General features: G+C 49.8%; 9 protein-coding genes and 2 non-coding genes across 11 annotated transcripts; 8 read left to right on the top strand and 3 right to left on the bottom strand.

Annotated features, from left to right (window-relative positions):
- Nucleotides 1-459: 459 nt before the first annotated feature.
- FVEG_16431 (hypothetical protein) lies at nucleotides 460-1,955 on the top strand (the record flags this gene model as incomplete). The annotated part of the gene is made up of 2 exons (XM_018905664.1): nucleotides 460-987; nucleotides 1,113-1,955. 2 exons carry the CDS (start codon nucleotides 460-462, stop codon nucleotides 1,953-1,955), a joined length of 1,371 nt encoding a protein of 456 aa, XP_018755374.1.
- Nucleotides 1,956-1,973: 18 nt separating this feature from the next.
- On the top strand, nucleotides 1,974-5,836 carry FVEG_16432 (hypothetical protein; the record flags this gene model as incomplete). Its single annotated transcript, XM_018905665.1, has 2 exons — nucleotides 1,974-2,082; nucleotides 2,136-5,836. The coding sequence occupies 2 exons, from the start codon at nucleotides 1,974-1,976 to the stop codon at nucleotides 5,834-5,836; spliced, it is 3,810 nt and encodes a 1,269-aa protein (XP_018755375.1).
- Nucleotides 5,837-6,034: 198 nt separating this feature from the next.
- On the bottom strand, nucleotides 6,035-8,364 carry FVEG_08777 (hypothetical protein). Its single transcript, XM_018897659.1, has 5 exons — nucleotides 7,830-8,364; nucleotides 7,494-7,782; nucleotides 7,309-7,443; nucleotides 7,035-7,261; nucleotides 6,035-6,988 (listed from the first exon to the last, which is right to left on the bottom strand). Exons 1-5 carry the CDS (start codon nucleotides 7,992-7,994, stop codon nucleotides 6,311-6,313), a joined length of 1,494 nt encoding a protein of 497 aa, XP_018755376.1. The 5' UTR covers nucleotides 7,995-8,364; the 3' UTR covers nucleotides 6,035-6,310.
- A 642-nt stretch (nucleotides 8,365-9,006) lies between these two features.
- Nucleotides 9,007-9,078, top strand: FVEG_16433. Its single transcript has one exon. It is a non-coding gene; the product is annotated as a tRNA-Thr (tRNA).
- Nucleotides 9,079-9,141: 63 nt separating this feature from the next.
- Nucleotides 9,142-10,620, bottom strand: FVEG_08778 (hypothetical protein). The gene is made up of 3 exons (XM_018897660.1): nucleotides 10,234-10,620; nucleotides 10,052-10,181; nucleotides 9,142-10,001 (listed from the first exon to the last, which is right to left on the bottom strand). The coding sequence occupies exons 1-3, from the start codon at nucleotides 10,497-10,499 to the stop codon at nucleotides 9,351-9,353; spliced, it is 1,047 nt and encodes a 348-aa protein (XP_018755377.1). The 5' UTR covers nucleotides 10,500-10,620; the 3' UTR covers nucleotides 9,142-9,350.
- A 1,725-nt stretch (nucleotides 10,621-12,345) lies between these two features.
- On the top strand, nucleotides 12,346-13,275 carry FVEG_08779 (hypothetical protein; the record flags this gene model as incomplete). The annotated part of the gene is made up of 1 exon (XM_018897661.1): nucleotides 12,346-13,275. One exon carries the CDS (start codon nucleotides 12,346-12,348, stop codon nucleotides 13,273-13,275), a length of 930 nt encoding a protein of 309 aa, XP_018755378.1.
- Nucleotides 13,276-13,765: 490 nt separating this feature from the next.
- On the top strand, nucleotides 13,766-15,192 carry FVEG_08780 (hypothetical protein; the record flags this gene model as incomplete). The annotated part of the gene is made up of 4 exons (XM_018897662.1): nucleotides 13,766-14,063; nucleotides 14,111-14,373; nucleotides 14,427-14,541; nucleotides 14,597-15,192. 4 exons carry the CDS (start codon nucleotides 13,766-13,768, stop codon nucleotides 15,190-15,192), a joined length of 1,272 nt encoding a protein of 423 aa, XP_018755379.1.
- Nucleotides 15,193-15,456: 264 nt separating this feature from the next.
- Nucleotides 15,457-15,555, top strand: FVEG_16434. Its single transcript has one exon. It is a non-coding gene; the product is annotated as a tRNA-Leu (tRNA).
- A 44-nt stretch (nucleotides 15,556-15,599) lies between these two features.
- On the bottom strand, nucleotides 15,600-16,547 carry FVEG_16435 (hypothetical protein; the record flags this gene model as incomplete). Its single annotated transcript, XM_018905666.1, has 2 exons — nucleotides 15,600-16,420; nucleotides 16,472-16,547. 2 exons carry the CDS (start codon nucleotides 16,545-16,547, stop codon nucleotides 15,600-15,602), a joined length of 897 nt encoding a protein of 298 aa, XP_018755380.1.
- A 489-nt stretch (nucleotides 16,548-17,036) lies between these two features.
- On the top strand, nucleotides 17,037-18,121 carry FVEG_08781 (alcohol dehydrogenase; the record flags this gene model as incomplete). Its single annotated transcript, XM_018897663.1, has 1 exon — nucleotides 17,037-18,121. The coding sequence occupies one exon, from the start codon at nucleotides 17,037-17,039 to the stop codon at nucleotides 18,030-18,032; it is 996 nt and encodes a 331-aa protein (XP_018755381.1). The 3' UTR covers nucleotides 18,033-18,121.
- Nucleotides 18,122-18,884: 763 nt separating this feature from the next.
- On the top strand, nucleotides 18,885-20,062 carry FVEG_08782 (hypothetical protein). The gene is made up of 2 exons (XM_018897664.1): nucleotides 18,885-19,390; nucleotides 19,444-20,062. Exons 1-2 carry the CDS (start codon nucleotides 19,006-19,008, stop codon nucleotides 19,731-19,733), a joined length of 675 nt encoding a protein of 224 aa, XP_018755382.1. The 5' UTR covers nucleotides 18,885-19,005; the 3' UTR covers nucleotides 19,734-20,062.
- The last annotated feature ends 493 nt before the right edge of the window (nucleotides 20,063-20,555 follow it).

The following is a 20,555-nucleotide window of genomic DNA, read 5'->3' as shown; positions in this document are numbered from 1 at the left end:
GAGCGAATGTGTAACATTTGGAGTGTTTGCCATTGGTTGCGTCGCAAATACGTTTTCTTTTTGACCAGAATCTGGTTCTGCTTAGGTTTGCCAGGCACTAAATCCATGACTGTACTGTACTAGACCTACTGTACCGTCGCTAGTGCACTCTACCGCTTTCACGGGCCAGTTCTATTTGTTTGTAGGTACTGTACTGTGATGCATGCATTCATTCAATGTGATGATGGACGGTTACACATAATTTCTCTCGCGATTCTTTCCTTAACAAAAAAAAAAAAAAAAAAAAAAATACTCGATTGTCCTCCTAATCTTTTTTTCTTCTTTGACATCTTCTGTTTATGTTTTCAGTCTGAGCCGGCCTTTTTATTTTTTTTTAAAATTATTTTCTGGCGTGTCTTGGTTCCTTTCACCCACTTTTCCTTTTAGAGTTCTCCTTTTTAGCGCACTACACTACTAGCCATGGCGGCAGGCTCTCGGGCCCAATCAGCTGGATTGGCCTTTCATGAACAGATTAAGGCCATGGTGGAAGCCAGTAAAGCCAGTTTGCCCCCCATGCCGATACTGACCAAACCTCTTGACCTGCAACAACTGGAGTCGAAAATCGACGAGCTGCATCTCGAACTTGAGGGACTCGACTCGGATGACGAGGACAGCGAGGCCCAGCGCCAAGCAAAACAAGAGACGTTGGTAGCTCTGTCGAGTGAGTTAAGACCGCTTAAGACGGACTGGGACCGCACGTGCAGGGATGCTCATGTGGCGTACCGCTCCCAAGACGAGATGAAAGCAAATTCTCTCATGAACAACATCTTGAACTGTTATAAACATTTCGGCCTCCCCCTCAACGGCAACATGGGCGTCGACACTTCGGCCCTAGGTCTCCCTGGAGATTCGCCTGCTGATGCTGATCCGGACACACCGCGCAGGCCGCGAATGCGAATGAAGAGGGGAGGGGCGGTGCTCACTCCAGATCGTAATGGGGTTTTTGAGGTTCGTTTCGTCCGACTCATCTCATCACATCACTTTTAGCCAGCCCAGCCATCGCCCTTTGCGTGCTTGGTTACGCGCCCTCACCTCACCTCATCGTATCCTCTCACTTTTGCTAACCCTCACAGTCCGAGACGCGTAGCAAGAGGAAGAGAGCCCCCAGCTCCGCCATTTCTCACAAGCGACCGCGCATTCAAGGCAACAGAAATTCCATACATTTCAATGCCGTCTACCAAAACAAACGCGCCGCCAAGAAGCACACCATTATCCGGGTCCCCGAGAATGAGGATCAAGATCCTGTGCGCCCGCCCAAGTTTTACATCTTGCGATGTGAGAATCACGACATCGACTTTAACGACAATCCATTACAGTCAGGTTTGGCTCATTTAACTCAAGCCCACCAGCATGAGAACCCTTCATTTGAGACCGTTGTCCAGCTCTTTGGTTATGAGCTTATTGGCTGCGACGATGAAAAACTCATTCAAAACAACAAAGTCGCCAACGAGGCCTTTCAAAAAGGCCAAAAAGGTGCGCGAGACTTTATTCGCGTCACTGATTCGCCTACACCCAAAACATCGCGCAAGAACAAAAACTCCAGCAACGCCTTGAAAAAGGGCAGGTCAAGTCGCAAGTCTCGAAACACCATCAATCCTCGCGACTTGGTTCCTGGAGATGTCTACATCATCTACTGGTCCCAGTCAAAACAGTGGTATTGCGGTCTGCTTATCCCTTTGCAAGATCCCGAATCCGTTGGGATAGAAGAGTCACTCGAGGCTTTGGGGCTACTTAACAACATACCGCCGTGTTATGAGTACGACAGCTCCAGCAAGTCATTCTCCTGGGCAGAGGGTTATGAAGATGGAGGGGAGGACGCTTCGGAACAGCACTTTCCGTTCATGTTCTTCGAGGGACTTGATTTTCCTGACATGTGCCATGTTGCTTGGATCCCTCTCGACGAAATCCAACCTTGAGATGAGGAGAAGGCGTTGATGATTGAGCATAGCGATCAGGCTTTTGAATATCTCAAGCAGCGGAAGGCGGCTCAACGGCCCAAGCGGTTAGGGCCAAATGATGAGATACCAGACTCGGCTGATGATAGTAAGTAACCTAACTGCGTATGAGGTAGGTTTTCTGACATAACCTTTCTGTAGACTCCACGTCGGACCTTGCTCCTCGATCACCAGTTGCAGAGTCCTCAACAGATTTCCAACCTGCTCAGAACGCTGAGGCCGTTACACCTAACACAGCCCCGGAAGCTGACGAGGCTGACAAGGCTGAAGACGCAGATGCGACTGGGCAGACTGACGAAACACTGAAGGTCGCCGAAGGATCACCCGAAGAAAAGCAGGAGACTCAACTCGAGCCTGAAGAAGCACAGAGCGCCCAGCTGGAGACCGAAGAATCGAAGGACCCCGAATTGGAATCTGAAGAAGTTCGGGATATTCTACCAGAGCCTGAAGGATTACAGAATGACTCGACACTGGCATCTGGAGAAGTACATAATGACGCCACGCTGGAATCCGGAGAAGTGCAGAAGGATACCCAAATGGAAGTTGAAGATTCACAGGACACTAGACAAGAACCTGAGCAAGTCGCCGAGTCACCCGTACAGCCCGATATAGTCGAAGACGAAGATATCACCATGAGTTCAGAGGAAAGCCCTCCCGAGAGCGCTGCTCAACAGGAAACCGCGGACAGCGAGGATATTGTAATGGAAACTCCAGAAGATTCAAATCCAGAACTTCCGCAGCAGAATGACTCTCAATCTGGTAGGGAAGATCAGGAGATTATCCTTGACACTCAGGAAGACCCAGCCGAAAACGTCTCATCCACGAAGGAACCGGAAGAAGTCACTGCGGAACGAGAGGAGGAAAGCTCATCACACGAAGCAAGAGAAGAACGTTTACCCAGTGTCGATTTAGCGGATCTCCTAACTGCCGGCGAGGATCTCGAGTTCCAGTTTTCGCAGTCTGAACAGAGAGAACTAGATCAAGGGCCGACGCCTACACCTGCCCACGGGACAGTTAATCCTTCAAGCGCGGCAAACGACGTTGTCAGCACGAAACAAGAAGAAAGCTTGCCTGCCTCGCCTACACCCGAGTCTGCCAGTGTTGCTCGTACGGAAAATGACTATGGGGACGAGACACGGGAGGCCAGCCAACCTCAGCGCTCTTCTGTCGCTACGGAATCTTCGAACGATGAAACTCCGCGGCCGCGCCTCTCGTACGCTGAAATGGGTCGGGCTTCTTCCCTATCAGAGGGCGTTCCAAGTGAAGTCGTTGAGTCACGGCCGCAAATTCAACCTGCTTCGAGACGGGCTCGTTCAGGGACACCGAATCGCAACGCACTCGCTGCGCAATCACGAATGTCATCGTTGTCAATGTCACCTGTTGTATCTCGGCCGCCTGCAATGTCACCGCCAGTGACAATACCGTTCTCGCCTACAGCGCCGTCTGCCTCGACGCCTTTACAGTTGCCAATAATGTCGCAGCCTCCGCCTTCTTCTCAGTCATCAGCAATACGGTCACCAACATCGCAACGCCCGCCTTCAGGGTTACAGCACCCAGTCTCGTCATGGCCGCCGGATAACTCGTGGGGATCGACGACACCACAGCGATTAGGACCATCACAATCATCTGCTCTTGCGCGTCGGCCTGCACTATCTCAGTCAATGGCAACTTCACAACCACCGCCATCATCACAGCCTCTAGCGGCCAGGCCCTCAACATTATCCCGCACATCTTCACTATCTCAACCATCGACTTCAGGGCAACCGTTCCGTGCCCCAATAGCGCAAATGGGGCCTGCATCGCAAGTAGCAATGTCTCCTGGACCCGCTGTGTCTAACGGCGAGCAGCCACACAACGCACGGTCGACACCGCAGGTTCTAGCACCTCCCCGCCACTCAGAAGTAGAGAGTCCACTACCAGAAGATGCTCAGAGTCGGTCTGAAGTCTTGAGGCATCCCCATGCAGCTCAGCACAAGGCGTCTGCGCAGGCTTTGGGAAATGCTCCCCGGCCTAAGGAACTTCCACGTGCGATAAAGCCCAAGGCACCATCCAAGCCTTCAGTTGAGATTGTCTTGCTTAACCGGCAAGCAGTCGATCAAGCGCGGTCACAGTCCATGACAACTGGACAGCAAGCAGCAGCAACCAGTCCTACACAGTTGCCGGCGGCTCATGAAAGACATTCAGAACCTGCACAGACAACGCCAACGCCGCCAGTTACGTCTGCTACAAGACCTATAGCCCCAGCTCCGCGCCGCCCGCTACCTCAGGAGAGACCGTCACCTAGACCTTCTGCTTCACCAGTAAAGAGGCGCGAAGCCCCCAAAGACTTGCCGCCACAAAAACAGGCTCCCAGGCTTTCTTCACAGCCTCCTTCTGGGGCCGAGAATACCCCAGCAGCTCAGCCAGAGCGACCAGCACAAGTACCATCAGGTCAGCCACCTGCCAGATATGCTTCTCGACCTGCTTCGCCGGCACACCAAAACTCACCCCGCTTACCGCCCATGAATGTCCCTCTAGAAGGACACTATATCCCCAATAATATTTTAGCCCAACAGCAGGCATCTCTATCGAGACCTGGATCTTCGGGACATGTTGGGCCCCAGCCTATGCCTTCTCCTCGTCTGACTGCTGGATCTATATCGCGACCCGGCTCTGCATCCCAAATGCACATTAGATCACAGGCCATGCCTTCTCCCCATCAACTGGCGGCAGAAGTTCAGCGACCTCAGTCCAGTTTCCAAGGGCATCCTGGGTCGCAGCCGATGTACTCTCCCCGACAAGTTCCTGGTGAAATTCCTCATCATAATCATCGTCCTGTTCCATCACCGCGGCGTCCCTATGCTGTTCCAGTGCAGCCGCCCCCGTCGCCTCACCAACCTTTTAGTCATTTCCCCCATCGAAGCCCCGAGATGCAGAGCAATGGTTATGTTTCCCAGCGTCATGCATCAACTGGAACCTTGTCGCCACGGTCGCCAACAGCAGAAAATCAATTGCCACCTATTCGATTACCAAACATCTCTCGTCCTCGATCTGAAGCCCACGCAGGTTCTAACATGATCTCGCCGCCACAGACCGCTGTGGGGGCTCGACCAGGACACTATACGGGACATCAACAGCCTACGCCACCTATTATGCAATCACCGCGTCTATCTGCGGCCGAAATCTCTAGACCGCACACGGCAAGCAACATGCACCCTCCCCTGGCCACGATGTCACCAGTCCTAGGGCACACAGAACCGCGAAGGCCAAACTCGAGCTACTCTCGAACCATGCCTTTTCACGCCCCCTTGCCCACCATGCAGCCCAACTATTCGGGCACTGGCTACCAGTCATCAGCACCATCTGCACACCAGTACGCCCAGCCTAATCGTCCTCAAGGACACCTTCGACGACATTCCGAAAGCGCGTGTCAGCCCCAACTCCAGCAGTATGCACTCGCAGGCAGCCCCCAGATAGCAAACTCTACGCCACGGTCCTATCAGTCCCATGAGCTCGATCAGGGCCCGAGACGCAATCCGGCCCTAGATCCCTTCCTTTCTGAGCTCTCTCCTAGTGTTCGCAAAGCACTTCTAGAGCAAGTTGGAGCAGAAGGACCCGATCTTGTCCCCTACGACTTTCGCATCAACCAAAACAGGTATCGATGCCCCTTTTGCAAGGAATCGACTCTGGAACCGATAGCGCTTGTCAATCACATCAAGATGAGCTGCCCAATGCTGGAGGAGAAGTACAAACAGGACAAGATTGAGCAGGGTTTTGAAGCGAATAGGGGCAAGCGAGTCAAACCAGCTAAGAGAAAGAGTCAGATGGCCCAAGCAGCCAAGAATGCCCGAGTTCGGAGTTAATTTGTTTATTATTGATGTGATTATCCCACGAGATATCACTTTGCGAGCCTGGAAAGAATGCCGTGGACATTGGCTGAAGCTTCTCATTGCGTTAATCAGTACAGCCACGGGCTGGTGTTTTCATTATTTGCTGTTACAAAAGTAGATCATCGATCCTGATAGGCGTGTTGAAGAAGTATTATGGAAGCATAGGGAAGCATAGGGAAGACTGTAAGCTAGTCTTATGGATCAACAGTTCACATAAGTACTCTAGAGTTGGTAATTTATCATGAATCAGTTCTCATAACATGCTCCCTTCCACCGTGACTGAAAGCTTTATTGATCACTTGGAGCCTAACACCTGATGCTATCACTATGAAATAGGGATGTTCGATTATAAACTCTAATTGGCTAGATATAGGTCATCATGTTCATGGCTTGGTGTCCCAACATCGCACATCGTCACGCGAAATGTAATCACATTATTCAACGCCTTCACTTCTCGTCTGTTTTTGTGACATTCACTTCTCCGCCCTCAATACCAACAGAGTCAAAGCCCATCTGTGCAGTATCGTATCCATTGGCCTGGAGGTATTCGCGGAACTTTTGATCTTCGACGGTGATGGTGTCTTGTCCAACATGGGGGATGCAGAAGAACACGATGAGAGCTGAGAGGATGCAGAGACTGGATGAGACCCAGAAAGGGTACTGGGCCGACTCGGTCTTGTTTCCTCCAGCGGCCTGGATGTAGGGAAACACATAGGTACCGACGAAAGCACCAATCTTGCCAACGGCAGCAGCGATACCGTAGTAACGGCCACGGACACCAGTAGCACAAGTCTTTGCAGCGAGAAGACCGATATTGTTTCCGGGGCCGAGTTCACCAAGAGCTTGGAAGATTCCAAATACGACGGCAAAAGCCGCGATCTGGGTGGAGATCTTGTCATAGACACCGGCCATAATGAAGCCGACGAGGGCTTGGAGAGTAACACCGAGAATGAGAGTGTATCGAGGGCCGATCCAGTCACTGACAAATGCACCAATAAGAGTACCTGGCAGATAGAACATGTTGATGACTGTGTTCCAGCCAAAGACAGTGGTCAGGTTTGCACCATCGCCATAGATACCGGCAAGAATCGAGGAGGAGTAGATACCAAAGGCGTAAGAGGAGAACTAGTCGCGTTAGCAGATGGTAGGTTGTAGTGTCTTAGAAACTTACGTTGTAGAGGAACCAAACCAGGCTGACACAGAGGAGACGGAACCAGTAGTAGCGCAAAACCAGCGAGTATGGTGTCTGGCGTCTCATCGACTCTTTGGCGAACTCCTCGGGCTCCTTCAGTCGAAGTCGGAGGACAAACAGGACAAGAGGGAAGACAACACCAATGCCGAGACTGGTTCTCCAGATAGTGCTGTAATGGCCGTTGTGGCATGCAGCAGCAACAACGTCTATTGAAGGTTAGTTATAGTCAGATTAGGGTTGAGCTGTAACGTACAAGGGACGAAAGCACCAATGACGAAGCCAAAATCGATCATTGAGTTTGTGAAGAGGATGAACCAACGGTTTCTGGTTCCTTTCTTCATCTGACCGCTGGATTCGGCACATCCGACACTACCAGCTGGATATTCACCTAACAGTCATTAGTACCAGAATGGTACATTCAAAAGTTTCGTATCTCACCTCCGATACCGATGCCGACGAAGAATCGCCAAGCGGTCAGCATGTTGAACATTCCGACCGCTTGTCCATGCCAGTAAGATCCAGCTGCCAGAGCAGTGAAAATGATGAGAATGACAGTTGAGACCATGAGAGTATTGGTTCGCGACCAATGATCGGCAAGGAAACCAAAGACAAGCTGGCCAACGACTGTTCCAGCGAATGCGATGTCAGAGACGTATTTGAAGGCATTTGAGTTGGCATAGACATCTCCGTATTGTCGTTTCAAGGTGGTGTTGACGGAACCAATGACCTATTCCCGTTAGAAATGAAGCATGGGATAATCACAGCAGTTCTCACGTTGTTGATGTAGCCATCTGAGAAAAGACCAGCACCGCAGGCAAACACAGGGAGGGCGGTCTCCATCCATGGCCTTTGAGGGATGTCGTCTTGAGGCGTGTGCACTTCATCATGAGGGGAATCATCAGAGGCATCGGCCTCGCGTTTCTTCCCGAACCCCAGCATCGTGGACGCGCAGGGATGTATTGATCACAGGTGATAAGGTTTTGGTTGTCGTGGGGAAGAGTGCACGCCTAGTCACAGTTATAAGAGAGGGGGAGTCAAAAGCCACGGTCACGTTCAGATCTGACGAAAACGCCAAAGATTGGTGATGCCTCGGGTAAGGAGCAGACAAAAGCAAAACAAGAGAATTTGACTCGGTGTCACAGGATTTCTAGAATTTAAGAGAAAACGGGGAGCATTCTCACGGTGGAGCAAAGGCTTCTTGTCAAGGAGATAAGGTCTGGCATCTGTGGGACAAAAACTGGGCACCGAGTGATGGGCCCAAGTTGTTTTGAGAAGCTGGTAATGTTGCACCAACGAATCATTACGTACACGAGACTCGAGAGGCCAACATCATAGGAGAGAGTGACCGGAGGTAACCGACGCGGACGGCACTCGGCGCGTTGGGCCAATTGACTTTGATGATGCACATGAATCCTTTCTTGTCGATTTATTGCCGAGTTTGGTCGTCGGTGGCGCCAACCGCGTCTTTTGCTCGGCTCAAAATTGCCGATGGGCCTGTCAGAGCGCCCACTAGCACTGATATGTCAGGTGAATACGAATACCTATGCTCTATCACCTGTCAATTCCCGCTCAGTAGCAGTTACTGAGATGAGACCCAATATTAGAGAGGCAGGGAGGAGATTTTATTCACCCTGGGCCTGGGGGATGGGGGAGGATCACAGAATGGCTGGGGAAGAGGAGACACCGTCGTGGAGTTAGTGGCAAGCCAATCTTGATCAAGAAAGTCGATATCTCTGGAGAGATTGATTGACGAGTAAGCGGGGATCGATTGATATTGCTGCTGATCAGTTACTGCAAGGGTTAGTGCATCATGCATGTGATTGCTGGTGATGAGAGATTGGGCACACGAGCAATTCCTGCAACAAGATTTGATGACAGGCACTAATGCAGTCGGCGCTGTAGATAGTGCTCATAGCCTTAAACTACATTGCAACAATCATCAAATAGAACCGCCTCTATAGCTCAGTGGTAGAGCGTTGCACTTGTAATGCAAAGGTCCATCGTTCAATCCGGTGTGGAGGCATTTCTTCAAATCCATCTTTTGCCATTTTCAGCTAATCGCACTTAACACTTTTTTTTTTTTTTTCCCCCTTACTTGTCTTATTACCTAGGCATAGAGTTTTGGATGGCTTTTTGACATTATTGCTTCATTTATGCATCACCTCGAGGTAATTAGATTAAAGTTTAGGTATATAGCCACAACATGCAAAGAGAGTAGCCAATAACTCTCGTTCATGCAAGGCGCATATTAATGTCTCATCCTTCTAATGCTTCCATACTTCTTCAATGCACATCTCACAGAGTATACACCAGCTTTCCTCCAGAAACCTTGTTCGCTCTCAATTCATCCAGACCCTTCAAAATACCCTCAAAACCACTACCGCCACGGTTGACAAACGTTTGAGGAGCCTTCAGCTTACCCTCCTCAAGCAGCTGTCGGCTAATCTCCCAGAACTTCTTCGCAAACTCAAACTCCTCAGGCTGAGCAGGAGTCTCCTGCCCCTTGAAGAATCGCTCGCCAAAGATGGAATACATAAGCGTGACATAAGGTCCATCAATCTTAGGGTTCACATCGAGCAACTGTTGCTTCTCGACTGGCAGAAGAGTAGCGTACTTGCCACCTTCGGTGCTGATAGCTCCAGCGCTGATGGCGACACCTTGGGCGGTGCAGTCCCAGGCGAGCTTGAGGGTATTGTTGGTGTACTTGCGAATTTCCTCAGCGACATTGGGCGACTTGTAATCAAAGACTGCCTCAGCTCCGAGGGACTTGAGATAGTCGAAGTTGTGAGGAGAAGCTGTCGCGATGACCCTCAGCCCCGAAAGTTTGGCGAACTGGATACCATAGATACCAGTTGCAGTGCTACCGCCGTAAATGAGAATAAACTCGTCGCTCTTCTTACCCTCGGTGGGGAGAGGCAGTCCTAGAGTCTTGTAAAGGCCCTGGCCCTACGTCGGTGATCAGTATTTATGCTTTCTATCCGCCAGATTAAACTTACTACTGTGGCAATAGAGATGCCGAGAGTAGCAGCCTCCTCGTCAGTAACATTATCGGGCGTCTTGATTTGAACGTCTCCCTTTGCCACGATGTACTCGGCAAAGCCTCCGTTCTCGAGCTGGGTTGCATCACTAGATACCTTATGGTTAGATGATTTTAACATAACGATGCTCAAATACTGACGCTCCATGGACTACACCGCTGATCCGGTCGCCCTTCTTGAAAGGCTTGGTGACCTTGGGGCCAACTTCCTCGACGATGCCAGCGTAGTCACATCCGATCCTAGAACCAGCTTTAGTTAGGCCAAAGTCGATATGCTTCCAGTCGGTAGGGTTCAAGCCAACGGCATTGACCTTGACGAGGATATAATCGTCTCGGAGCTTGGGCTTCGGCACCTCCTGGATAGTGGCCTTGCCCTTCTCGACGAATACGATAGCTTTAGTGGTCATGATGTCGGTTTCTTTTATTGTAGTTGCGGTTCTGTGAGTAATGATAAGACTTGCTTGGTGAATACCATCAAGATAAAGAAGCTCTTGAGAACATTTATGCCGCTAAATGGCGTCATGATAGTGGAACTTAGAATAGCGAGTATGCGTAATTGATTGGCTGCTTAGACTTTAGTTTGGTGTTTAACGCTATCCCCATGGAACGCCGATTACCAATCTACCTTAGCTTGATAATCTGCGGGGACAACGCCGAAGCTTGGAATGTCTTCTCTATGTAACTTCCTATGATTTGACTCTAGGGGAGTTGGTGATATCATGGTGGTACTCAAATGGAGTTGTTATGTAAATCGCTCCGAAGATGATATGTAAGCATGCCACCTGGGATCGTGGTAATCTGACTTGGTACCAATGGCCAGCAAGTGACCAATTCTTGGCTAACTGTCGTTTGCATCCTTCTACAGTCTCGCCAGTTGCCACATTGCGATCGCAAGCGTTTGCAATTCCCTTCATCCTCCCGGAGGCAGCTTGCCGAGATACTTCCATGTCAAATGGGATCAGAGTTCTCCGTTCCTGATATCTCAGTTATATATACATTCGCATGATGACTCCCTGAATTTAATTGAGATTTTCCTTTGTAATGCTTGGTGTATTTCGTTGAGCTATCATAAGCTTCATGAATCAACTTACTGGTCTGAAAAGATCGACTCCTGCATCAAGAAGTGCTTCTCTTACACCCTTTTCCTGAAAGCTATATCATGAAGCGATATCAATAGGGCGCTTTTGCCAACCCGTACGCGCGTCACGTGTAATACATTATGCTTGATTTATTCTGCATGCTGGATGCACTCCCCAGGCTGGCACCGTACCTATACGCTTTGGTCTTGGATTTCAAGGTTCAGACCAGGACCGGCAATATACAAAAGATGAAATCCAATGAATCGAAGAAGTGAGTGAGTAGGTGTAAAAAGTTCCAAGTGACTAAAACATAGAGTGGTCTAGGCCAGCTGGCGAACTCAAGTGGAGGCATTCCTTGCTTTCGCAATCATAGTCAGGGGCTTTTGTTAAGTCTCGTAGTCTGGAACTGTCACAGATACTGTTTCAATAACCGCACAGCCCATATTCAAAGGCTCCAGAGAATTTAGCCTTTTCAATGTAACCTAAGATATGATTTAAAGGTCGTGGTTTCACTATAAACAATACCACCAGACTTCACTGGAGGAATGGAATCAAGAGATTGTTTGCTCAAACTTCAGCGAAGCCTTCCATAAAGTTAGATGATGGCAGGGTCCGATACCGAGTCGCTTGTTCAATCCACAACGCAAAAGATATTTGCAAGTTAGATATCTCTATCTCTAAGATTTATCGTATTATTCTATGACGACAGCTAACTAAGTTAGTTGAAGCATGCCACAGTAGGTATGAGTGATAGATGCTATACGTGATCGCAGATGACTTCATCGTCGTCCTGGGTTACAGGATAATCTTGATACAGTAGCGATTGAATACTACTCATGGTTCGACACAAACAGTCGTTGGGGCGTTATCCTAGCTCTAGTTGTTATACAGCATGTTTGTCTCCATAGACATTACTCCGTAATGGGCCTCTGGATCCTCGAACACGCTCCCAGAAAGAGCAATGGCATGCGAACGAGCCAATAGGGACCCAAGAGAATATCAGTTATCAGGGTCTTAGGGGGTTGGGAATCAGTAATGACTGAATACTGAGCATTGAGCACCCTGGATTTCTCTACATTAGTGCTGACATCAGCCCCCACCCTCCCCTTCTCCTAACAGCACCATATTTGCCAAGAGATTCTGTAAACTATTTTATCGAAATTGCCTTCGCAAAATGAACGCCTCACCAGAACTCTTTGCCCAACTCACCAACAGATTGCGTATCTGTTATCAAACCTTTGGCGACCCGTCAGATCCTGCGGTCATACTTGTGCCAGGCAATGCGGATTCAATGATAGTATGGGCAGAAGGTCTTGTCGAAAAGCTTCAGTCTTCTGAAGATGGCAAGAAATACTTCGTGATCCGCTTCGATCCAAGAGACACGGGCCTGTCAACCGAGTTTCCCGTACCGGGCGGATACTCAATTGGAGACATGGCAGGCGACATTGAGGGACTTGCAGACCACTTGAACCTCAGCGATCCCTCAAAGGGCTTCCATATTGTCGGTCTGAGTAAAGGAGGGCCAGTCGCCTACACAGTTGCTGCACGTAGGCCCCAGCAAGTCAGAAGCCTGTCGCTTTTGTATACATCTCCCGGCGTGAGTTCTGAGCTCCCGACCAAAGGAGGACTTGATCTCGGGTTCCAGCCAATGCTTACTGGCTTCGGAGATCAGAGGGAAACGGCCATCAAAAACGGAATGACCGTTTATGACGCACTCACAACGCAGCCTGATGCGGAAGAGAGAAAGGAGGTGGAGAAGGCGGTGAGACGTTTGGTGGAACGGGATATCAAAGGTGGCACATTGTACAGCAAAGCTCCGAATCACGGCGCTGCGTCGTACGAAAAAGATGGCTGGCCAGGGGTTGATACGCTCAGGATGATCAAATGTCCGACAACGGTTGTGCAAGCAGGCAAGGATCAGATCTTTGGGGAGATTCACGGAGAGGCTTTGGCGAAAGCGATACCTGGTGATGTCGAGTATGTGCTCTGGGAGGATGTTGGGCACGAGATGCCGCGACGCATCTGGGATAGCATGGCCAAGGTGCTGCAGAGGAATTGGGAGAGGGGTCAAAGCGCGGACCATATTGGCCGTGATGCGGAATAAAGTGATAGGTTCTTGGAGAAGACGAGCGTGTTGTGTTACTGTCCAATGAGGGCCAGAGTGAAACAGGGCAACCAACAGGCCTTAATATTGTTCTTTTCGTCCGATGCCCCTGTCTAGGCACCTACCAACAGAACAATCAAAGCCGAAGTCTGATAATTGTGAGACCTAGCTGCTATTCATAGAATGACCGGCCACACATCTATGACAACTGTTATTTCCTCCAGTCGAAACACATGAATCAGTGATAGGCACTCCACATAATGCGGTCGATTATTGTGACCTGTCCAACATTCGAGGCAGCCAAGTGCTCGGAAGCCGTGATGATTCACGGCCCATGAATCATAATCCTGGAAATTCATCCGCTTTCGTATAAGTTTGTCAGAGTCTCTCAAGTAGTATAAAGGAGGGCAACAGGAGTTATCTCACTCAAACTGAAGCATATTACTCAACATATCTCCAGCGACTTTCGCCAACAGCAAACTTCCTCGATATGCTGTTCAGTACTATATACGCGGGGCTTCTGCTGCCTATTGTTGCGGCCAAGGTGTCATATGATGGCTGGAAAGCCTTCTCCATCACCGCCCGCCCGTCCGACAAGGATATTACCAGCCTCCTCAAAGGCATCGATCACGTCTCGCTGAGCTGCGGGCAAAATCACGACGTTTTTGAGGTCGCCATTCCTCCTGCAAAACTTGATGCCTTCAAACGTCTTGGCCTGAAAACCGCCGTTGTCAGCGACAACTTGGGCGCTGAGATCGCACAGGAAGGGAGCTTTGGGCTATACAAGGGTAAGTAACCTCAGTGACCTTGTAGATTCATTATTGATGGTTGGTAGCTACCACCAAACTTCCTGGCGATAAGGCGAAGCTACCTGATAAATCTTACTTCAAGTCCTACCATAGCTTCGAGCAGCACCAACAGTTTCTCTCCGATTTGCAAGCCTCGTTCCCCGAGAACTCTGAGGTCTTCACAGCCGGTAGGACCGTACAGAACAGAGAGATCCAAGGCATTCACCTCTGGGGCAAAGGCGATAAGGGAAGAAACCCTGCCATTGTTTGGCATGCGAACTCTCACGCGCGCGAGTGGATCAGCGGAATGGTAACAGATATCCAGTTCAGCAGAACTTTGTAGTATTCTGACCCTTCTCACAGACCGTCGAGTACATGGCGTGGAAGCTTGTCCAAGGTTACCAGAATAAGGATCGCCTTGTTCGAGATACACTCAACAACTACGACATCTACATCATTCCGATCGCGAATCCTGACGGTGAGTCCCCAAGGGTTTCTTTGAAACGTGGAACACGGTGCTGACTGCTTCGTAGGCTTCGTTTATACCATAACCGACGACCGGTTGTGGCGAAAGAACCGTCAGAAGCGAGCTGGTAAGAAATGCATTGGCACCGATCTCAACCGAAACTGGCCTCATGAGTGGGATATCCCCGGGGGTTCCTCCACTGATAATTGCAACGAGACATATCGCGGCATGAAGGCTGGCGATACTCCCGAAAACAAGGCTCTGGTCAAGCATACCAAGTCAGTTGCGCAGAAGAATGGCATCAAGTCTTACATCGACTTTCACTCTTTCAGCCAGTTAATTCTCCTGCCGTATGGCTACACTTGCGACGCCAACATCACCGATATCAACGAACAGATGGATCTTGCTGGCGGCGTTGCAGATGCTATCAAGCAGGTCAACGACTTGGATTTTTACTGCGGTCCAACTTGTCAGACCATCTATCAGACTTCAGGTGGAAGCAGTGACTGGGTTTATGATGTTGCTGGGGCAGAGCTTGCTTGGGGAATGGAACTTCGGCCCCAGAGGCTGAGGGGCAATGGGTTTGTTCTTCCACCGAAGCAGATTGTTGAGTCTGGTGAGGAGATCTGGGCTGGAATGAGGTATCTCTTTGAGAATTTCTGAACCGTCAGGCTTGGAGACAGGTCCATGGCTCTCGAGGGTAGTGCAGGTAGAAAGCAGTCAAATTGCTACGAGGTTGGGACTAGTTACATCATCCCAACTTCACGAGCAAAGCACGAGCAAAGCCTCAGATAGTGATTGAATGCTATCTCGATTTCAACAATTTCTCACAAAGACAACCAGAAGTAATTCAGCAGAAGATCGTCATGAGCATTCTGTCGTGCGCTGGTCAAAACTTCCGATAAATGCTTTGTCATCAAGCAAATCGGTGAGATGGCCGAGTTGGTTATGGCGCCAGGTTAAGGTCAACCTTAACACCAATTCCTGGTGGAGCAATCCTCCTGGGTTCGAGTCCCAGTCTCATCAAGCTCTTCTTTTTGCATTTCTTTCTTTCTGTGCCCAATTCCTAATCAAGAAACACGGACAGATCGCAACGGTTGGTCCCCTCGACTCTGTCTCCAGTTGTTAGAAACATGAACAAGATCCTTGCACTCTCCAATTAACCATGACCATTTTGCCAAAAAGCTTGGAGTAATTTCCCAGCTCTCACTGAGATGTGGCTCGCCCCATAAGATCATTCCAGCATTTTCCTTTGGGAGATTTCCTCCTTTTAGGCTTGTGAATTGCGGTACAATGCACCTTGTTGACGGTACTGCAGGAGGAAGTTTGTACACGTAATCACCGACCAAATCCTCCAGAAACTGTATGTGATCATATATGAGTTGCTTCCGAATGAGATTATCTCTTAGTTCTGGGAACGGGAAGACATCGATCCAGCAAGGATGTGGCGAGGTCATCTGGACCTGAGTAGGTTCAAGGCGAGTTGGTAGTGGTAGATGTTCTCGATCAATAGATCGAACGACGGCAATTTCGCAGTATGTCTTTGACTGGGGTTCCAGTGTTGGGAAGTCGAGTGCTGTGATGAACTCTGCAAACAGTCTCATCATTTTCTTGTTGGTCATCATGCCTCGGCAAACATTGTAGCTGATGAGGTGAAGAAGGCGATGGTCAACAGGAATGGCCACAGCCAAGTTGGAGCTAGGTTGGTCTGCTATGATAATCTGCTGCGATTGTGACTGTTCTTCTTCTCTGGGTAGCTCCATATTCTTGGTTGAAGCAGTCTTGGGTTCTTCTTCATTGTTTGCGTCTGTACCGATCCTCCAGCGGTCAACTCGATAAGGTCGTTTGCCCAGCCCATTCCCATCTTCTTTTTCTTTTCTCAAACGCTCCCCTATGATCATGTTTAGTATCAATGCAGCTCAGCGGAGATAAGGTTTCATACTCCGTGCTCTCTGATTCAGCCGGTTCTGTGCCCGCTTACGAGCCTTGCGCTCTTGGTCGTTGGTAGTGGTCTCCATTGCTGCTGTCACGAGCTTAATGTGGGGATGAAACGATTAAAATGGCGTAACCAAGGAAGGATAAAGAAGTCGTCCACGACACTGAGATATATGCCAGTCTCATAAAGGAAAAAGACGTCAGCCAGCTGACAAAGGGTCGAACTCCGCCAAACCCCCAAACTCCGACGCTAACTCAATCAGGTAGAAACTGTCACCCATGATGCATCATGATCGCAGCTAGGGGTCCGGAATTAAGCGGCAGTCGTCGAAAGCCTAAACCTTGTCATTGTCGTGCGTGCATCGCTTCTGTATCTGAGTGGTTTGATTGGCACGTCGGAGTTAAAGTCCTGTAAGTTTAGTCGCAACATCAAACGTTGTAGGAAACTGTGACGGAATCAAGTACTTAAGTCATGCCTTTGTCTACGAGCTTGAGGAATCAAATCTCCTCCAAGCTCCCTTCACATCACAGCATTCATCTCTCAATATCTCCATCTCATATTCCAAGACAAAATGTCTCGATACGCTGCCGCACATGAAGACACTCAGGGTCCTGGCGACGCCAGACCTACTGCCCTCCAGATCATCAAAGACGAGGGTGTCGAAGGCAAGCTCAAGGGCAAAGTGATCGTCATTACCGGAACTTCTTCTGGTATCGGAATCGAGACCGCCAGAGCTCTTGCAGAAACTGGCGCCAAATTGTTCTTGACTGCAAGAAACCTGGACAAGGCAAAGAAAGCCTGTGCAGAATTCTTTGATGCCAGTCGAATGGAGTTCATTGAGCTCGACCTGACTTCCTTTGACAGTGTTCGTACTGCCGCCCAGAGTATCTTGGATAAAACCGACAATATCAACATTCTGGTTGAGAATGCTGGTTGCATGGCTGTCCCAGAACTTGAGCTTACCAAGGATGGCCATGAGATGCAGTTCGGAGTCAACTACCTCGCCCACTTCTTGTTCTTCGAGCTTCTCAAGCCAGCCTTACTGGCGGCCGTCACTCCCGAGCTTAACTCTAGAGTCGTTGTTCTTTCTTCATCAGCACACCAGCATAGCAGCATCAACCAATCCGACAACTATAACTTCCAGAAGGGCGGTTACGACCCATGGCTCTCCTATGGTCAATCCAAGACGGCTGATGCCTACCTCGCCAATGAGATAGACCGTCGATACGGTTCTCAGGGTTTGCATGCGACAAGCGTTCATCCCGGAGGCATCATGACCGAGCTTACGAGAAATATTCCCCCGGAGGTCCTTCAGCCTCTCGCTAGTAGCGACACGGCTAAGAAGATGTTGAAGAGCCCAGAGCAGGGAGCTGCGACGACAGTCTGGGCGGCTATCGGCAAGCAGTGGGAAAACGCTGGAGGGAAATATTTGGAGGATTGCCAGGAGGCGCCTCCAGCTAAGCAGATTGATCCTCACTTCGGCAAAGGGTATGCACCACATATATATGACCCAGAGCGTGAGGCTCGACTTTGGCAAGACGCGCTCAAGATCGTTGGCTTGGCTTAAGCGCTAGGCATTGGCCCCGAGAGTACGGAATAGATAGTACAGATACGGACGGATAGAGCCAATCCAACTCGATGTTGATCATTTCCAGACCGCCATCGTTATCGCCTGTGTTACCAATTGCCCCGTCCATGGAGCGGGCTGTTGCTATAGAAAATGTCGGGGACGGGTTTCGCACTACGTAAGACGAAATGCGCTGTAGCGCGTGAAGCCATGTCTTAGCTGATATGCACGGTGCTCGTTTGGTCAATCAGCCAGCCACCTGAAAGTCAGCTTTCAGGCAACCAAAAAACGACCGTCGAATCCCTGTAAGAATGGCTGATTGTTGTGCTGAGGGCCCGGCAAATGATGGCCGTTGTTCTGCTCAAAGGTTCCATGCATGGGGAGCTGTCAACTAATTCACAGAGCTTACAGCCTAGCAACGCACTAAATCGCGGGGCGGTTGATGTCTCACCAGGTCCTGGAACAAAACACGGCAGCGAGATTCGATAGTGCATCTTTAGGCCATCTTCCATCAACGCGCAAAAGCTCAACGAACATCACGAGATGAGCTCGACCCTCAATCTTTTCCGACCTCTTCTTTCATATGCTTTTCAATTACTCAAGGTCAGGCAATTACGTATCGGAATTGTTTTGTTGAGGCCATGTGAATCTGGGCATCTGTATCACTCACTGCCAATCTAGCTCATTTGCCGGCATTCCTGCATTAGCCCGCTGTATCCTTGCACCAAAGGAGGGGAGACTAAGACATTGTGCTCAGCTCGGATGCGCCGTCTGAGGCCATCACAGTAACAGCGGAGTCATCATGCACATCTCAGCTCGTCAACAGAGACATAATAACTTCAATAGATTCACATGCGCTCTTGGCTTAGACACGGCTCCTATGTATAAGAAGATGCCTCTGCCCTATGTTGTTGAGGGCAGCAGCTCATCTCCAAGCGCATACTCCCTGACGCGATAGCAAAGTTGATCCAAAATGCTTCCCTCTTTTATCCTCTCATCGCTGCTGTGCCTCTCCACAGTCTCAGCCCTGCCCAACCCAATTGTCGCTGAGAGAGCAGCCTGCGATTGTTCCGGCACTCGCGACGGTGGATCCAGCTCCAAAGATTACATCTGCCGCGATGCTCGGCTCGGCCCTACAAAGCTTCCAAAGAAGCTCCCGCTGAGCGCAACCGTCGAGAGCTACAACCGCTTCGGCGGGCTTACACCAATCCAATTCCTCCAGACATGGACAGACGAGAAGGGCAACTACAAGTACCCTCCGCAGAATGGCTTCCAGCTTGACGCGAATGGCAATGCCATCAACGGCAGCATGGTTCTCCAGGTGGGAACTCTCGTAGATCGATTTGGAAGCGAATATGGTAAGTCGCGTCGGGTCGCCTCGATCCAACAGCACGGTCTAACAGCGTTTTAGGATCATACGTCTCTGCTGCCTCTGCTCCCTACTCGCAACGAGCTCTCCCTCCTTCGAACTTGGCCACGAACCCCGATACCCCAGACTTCCCGTACAACTACCACGTCTACAGGGTCATCAAGCCTCTTACAGTGGTCGGAGGACCTATCGCGCCTTGGTTTGGCCAGCCCGGTCTCGGAGCGCAGTTCTTCACTGGCGAAACTGGCAATGTCAAGTTTCTGATTGAGCAGAACTATTTGCAGAAGGAGGATCCGTCAGCTCTTGTTTACAAGTCTGATGGTTGCGCATAATTTAATTGAGGCGGACTTCATGTAATGATCTTACGATGAACGACGTATGGATATGTTAGTCCATTCGAGTAGATAATGTCAACCGGGAATAATACCGTCGCTTTCAAGCATTCCATTCATCTGATGTCAGCATGCGGCAAAATAAAGCGACGTGATATTGCATTCAGCCGTATTTCTTCAATGGAGGTCGCCCAACGCACGGAGGGAAACATACATCAAGAAATTGTTTTTTTCCGGATTACAGGTTAGTTTTGTAAGCATTTTGGTCATCGCAGACATTTTCGTGCTTCAACCAGGCGGTCAAAGTAATTGAGTACTCCACTGCAACCGAGAACTTGGAGGCACTGGGTGCAGCAACCTAATCGCGGTCCGAATATATGTACAATCTATCAACTAGAGAACACACACCCTCTTGACAGAGAATGTGACGTCGGAAGGAACAATCTATGATATCGCAAGCCTCGTCCACGTGTCTCGTCACAATCTTGACTCTCAGCGGCGTAGAAACTTTCTAATGCGACCCAAAGAGGCGCGGCAAATGATGCATTCAATTGGTGCACCTTCAACCTTCAACCCCTCCAGAAGTATTTTCGCACTGCCTCAAACTCTGTCAATTATGGCAGGCAACAACTGATGCACCGGAAGCCAGACTTCGTCTACTGGTCAATGATGCTGTGATGCTTTCGCTTCGACCAAGCGAAATGAACTCTCTCCCAGCCACCGCATTTTCATTGCTCAACCACCACGAAATGCCTCAGGTCACGAACCATATTCTGCCAAACCTTGGGTTTCACCGCCCCCAGTCCTCACTATAAATTTCTC

Source organism: Fusarium verticillioides, chromosome 10 (genome assembly GCF_000149555.1).
Source record: "Fusarium verticillioides 7600 chromosome 10, whole genome shotgun sequence".
Taxonomy (NCBI): Eukaryota; Fungi; Ascomycota; class Sordariomycetes; order Hypocreales; family Nectriaceae; genus Fusarium; species Fusarium verticillioides.
The sequence above is the reverse complement of the archived record's forward strand: the minus strand, read 5'-3'. Positions and strand labels throughout refer to the sequence as shown.

What these genes read in the sequence shown, in the direction of transcription:
- FVEG_08777 (XM_018897659.1), bottom strand. Translation starts at nt 7,994, where the DNA reads ATGCTGGGGTTCGGGAAGAAACGCGAGGCCGATGCCTCTGATGATTCC. An exon ending in CGTCGGCATCGGTATCGGAG is followed by an intron (nt 7,444 to 7,493) that starts GTGAGATACGAA and finishes AATGACTGTTAG; the next exon opens with GTGAATATCCAGCTGGTAGT. An exon ending in TGGTTTGGTTCCTCTACAAC is followed by an intron (nt 6,989 to 7,034) that starts GTAAGTTTCTAA and finishes TAACGCGACTAG; the next exon opens with TTCTCCTCTTACGCCTTTGG.
- FVEG_08778 (XM_018897660.1), bottom strand. Translation starts at nt 10,499, where the DNA reads ATGACCACTAAAGCTATCGTATTCGTCGAGAAGGGCAAGGCCACTATC. An exon ending in AGCGGTGTAGTCCATGGAGC is followed by an intron (nt 10,182 to 10,233) that starts GTCAGTATTTGA and finishes TAAGGTATCTAG; the next exon opens with TGATGCAACCCAGCTCGAGA. An exon ending in GCATCTCTATTGCCACAGTA is followed by an intron (nt 10,002 to 10,051) that starts GTAAGTTTAATC and finishes TCACCGACGTAG; the next exon opens with GGCCAGGGCCTTTACAAGAC.
- FVEG_08782 (XM_018897664.1), top strand. Translation starts at nt 19,006, where the DNA reads ATGCTTCCCTCTTTTATCCTCTCATCGCTGCTGTGCCTCTCCACAGTC. An exon ending in TCGATTTGGAAGCGAATATG is followed by an intron (nt 19,391 to 19,443) that starts GTAAGTCGCGTC and finishes ACAGCGTTTTAG; the next exon opens with GATCATACGTCTCTGCTGCC.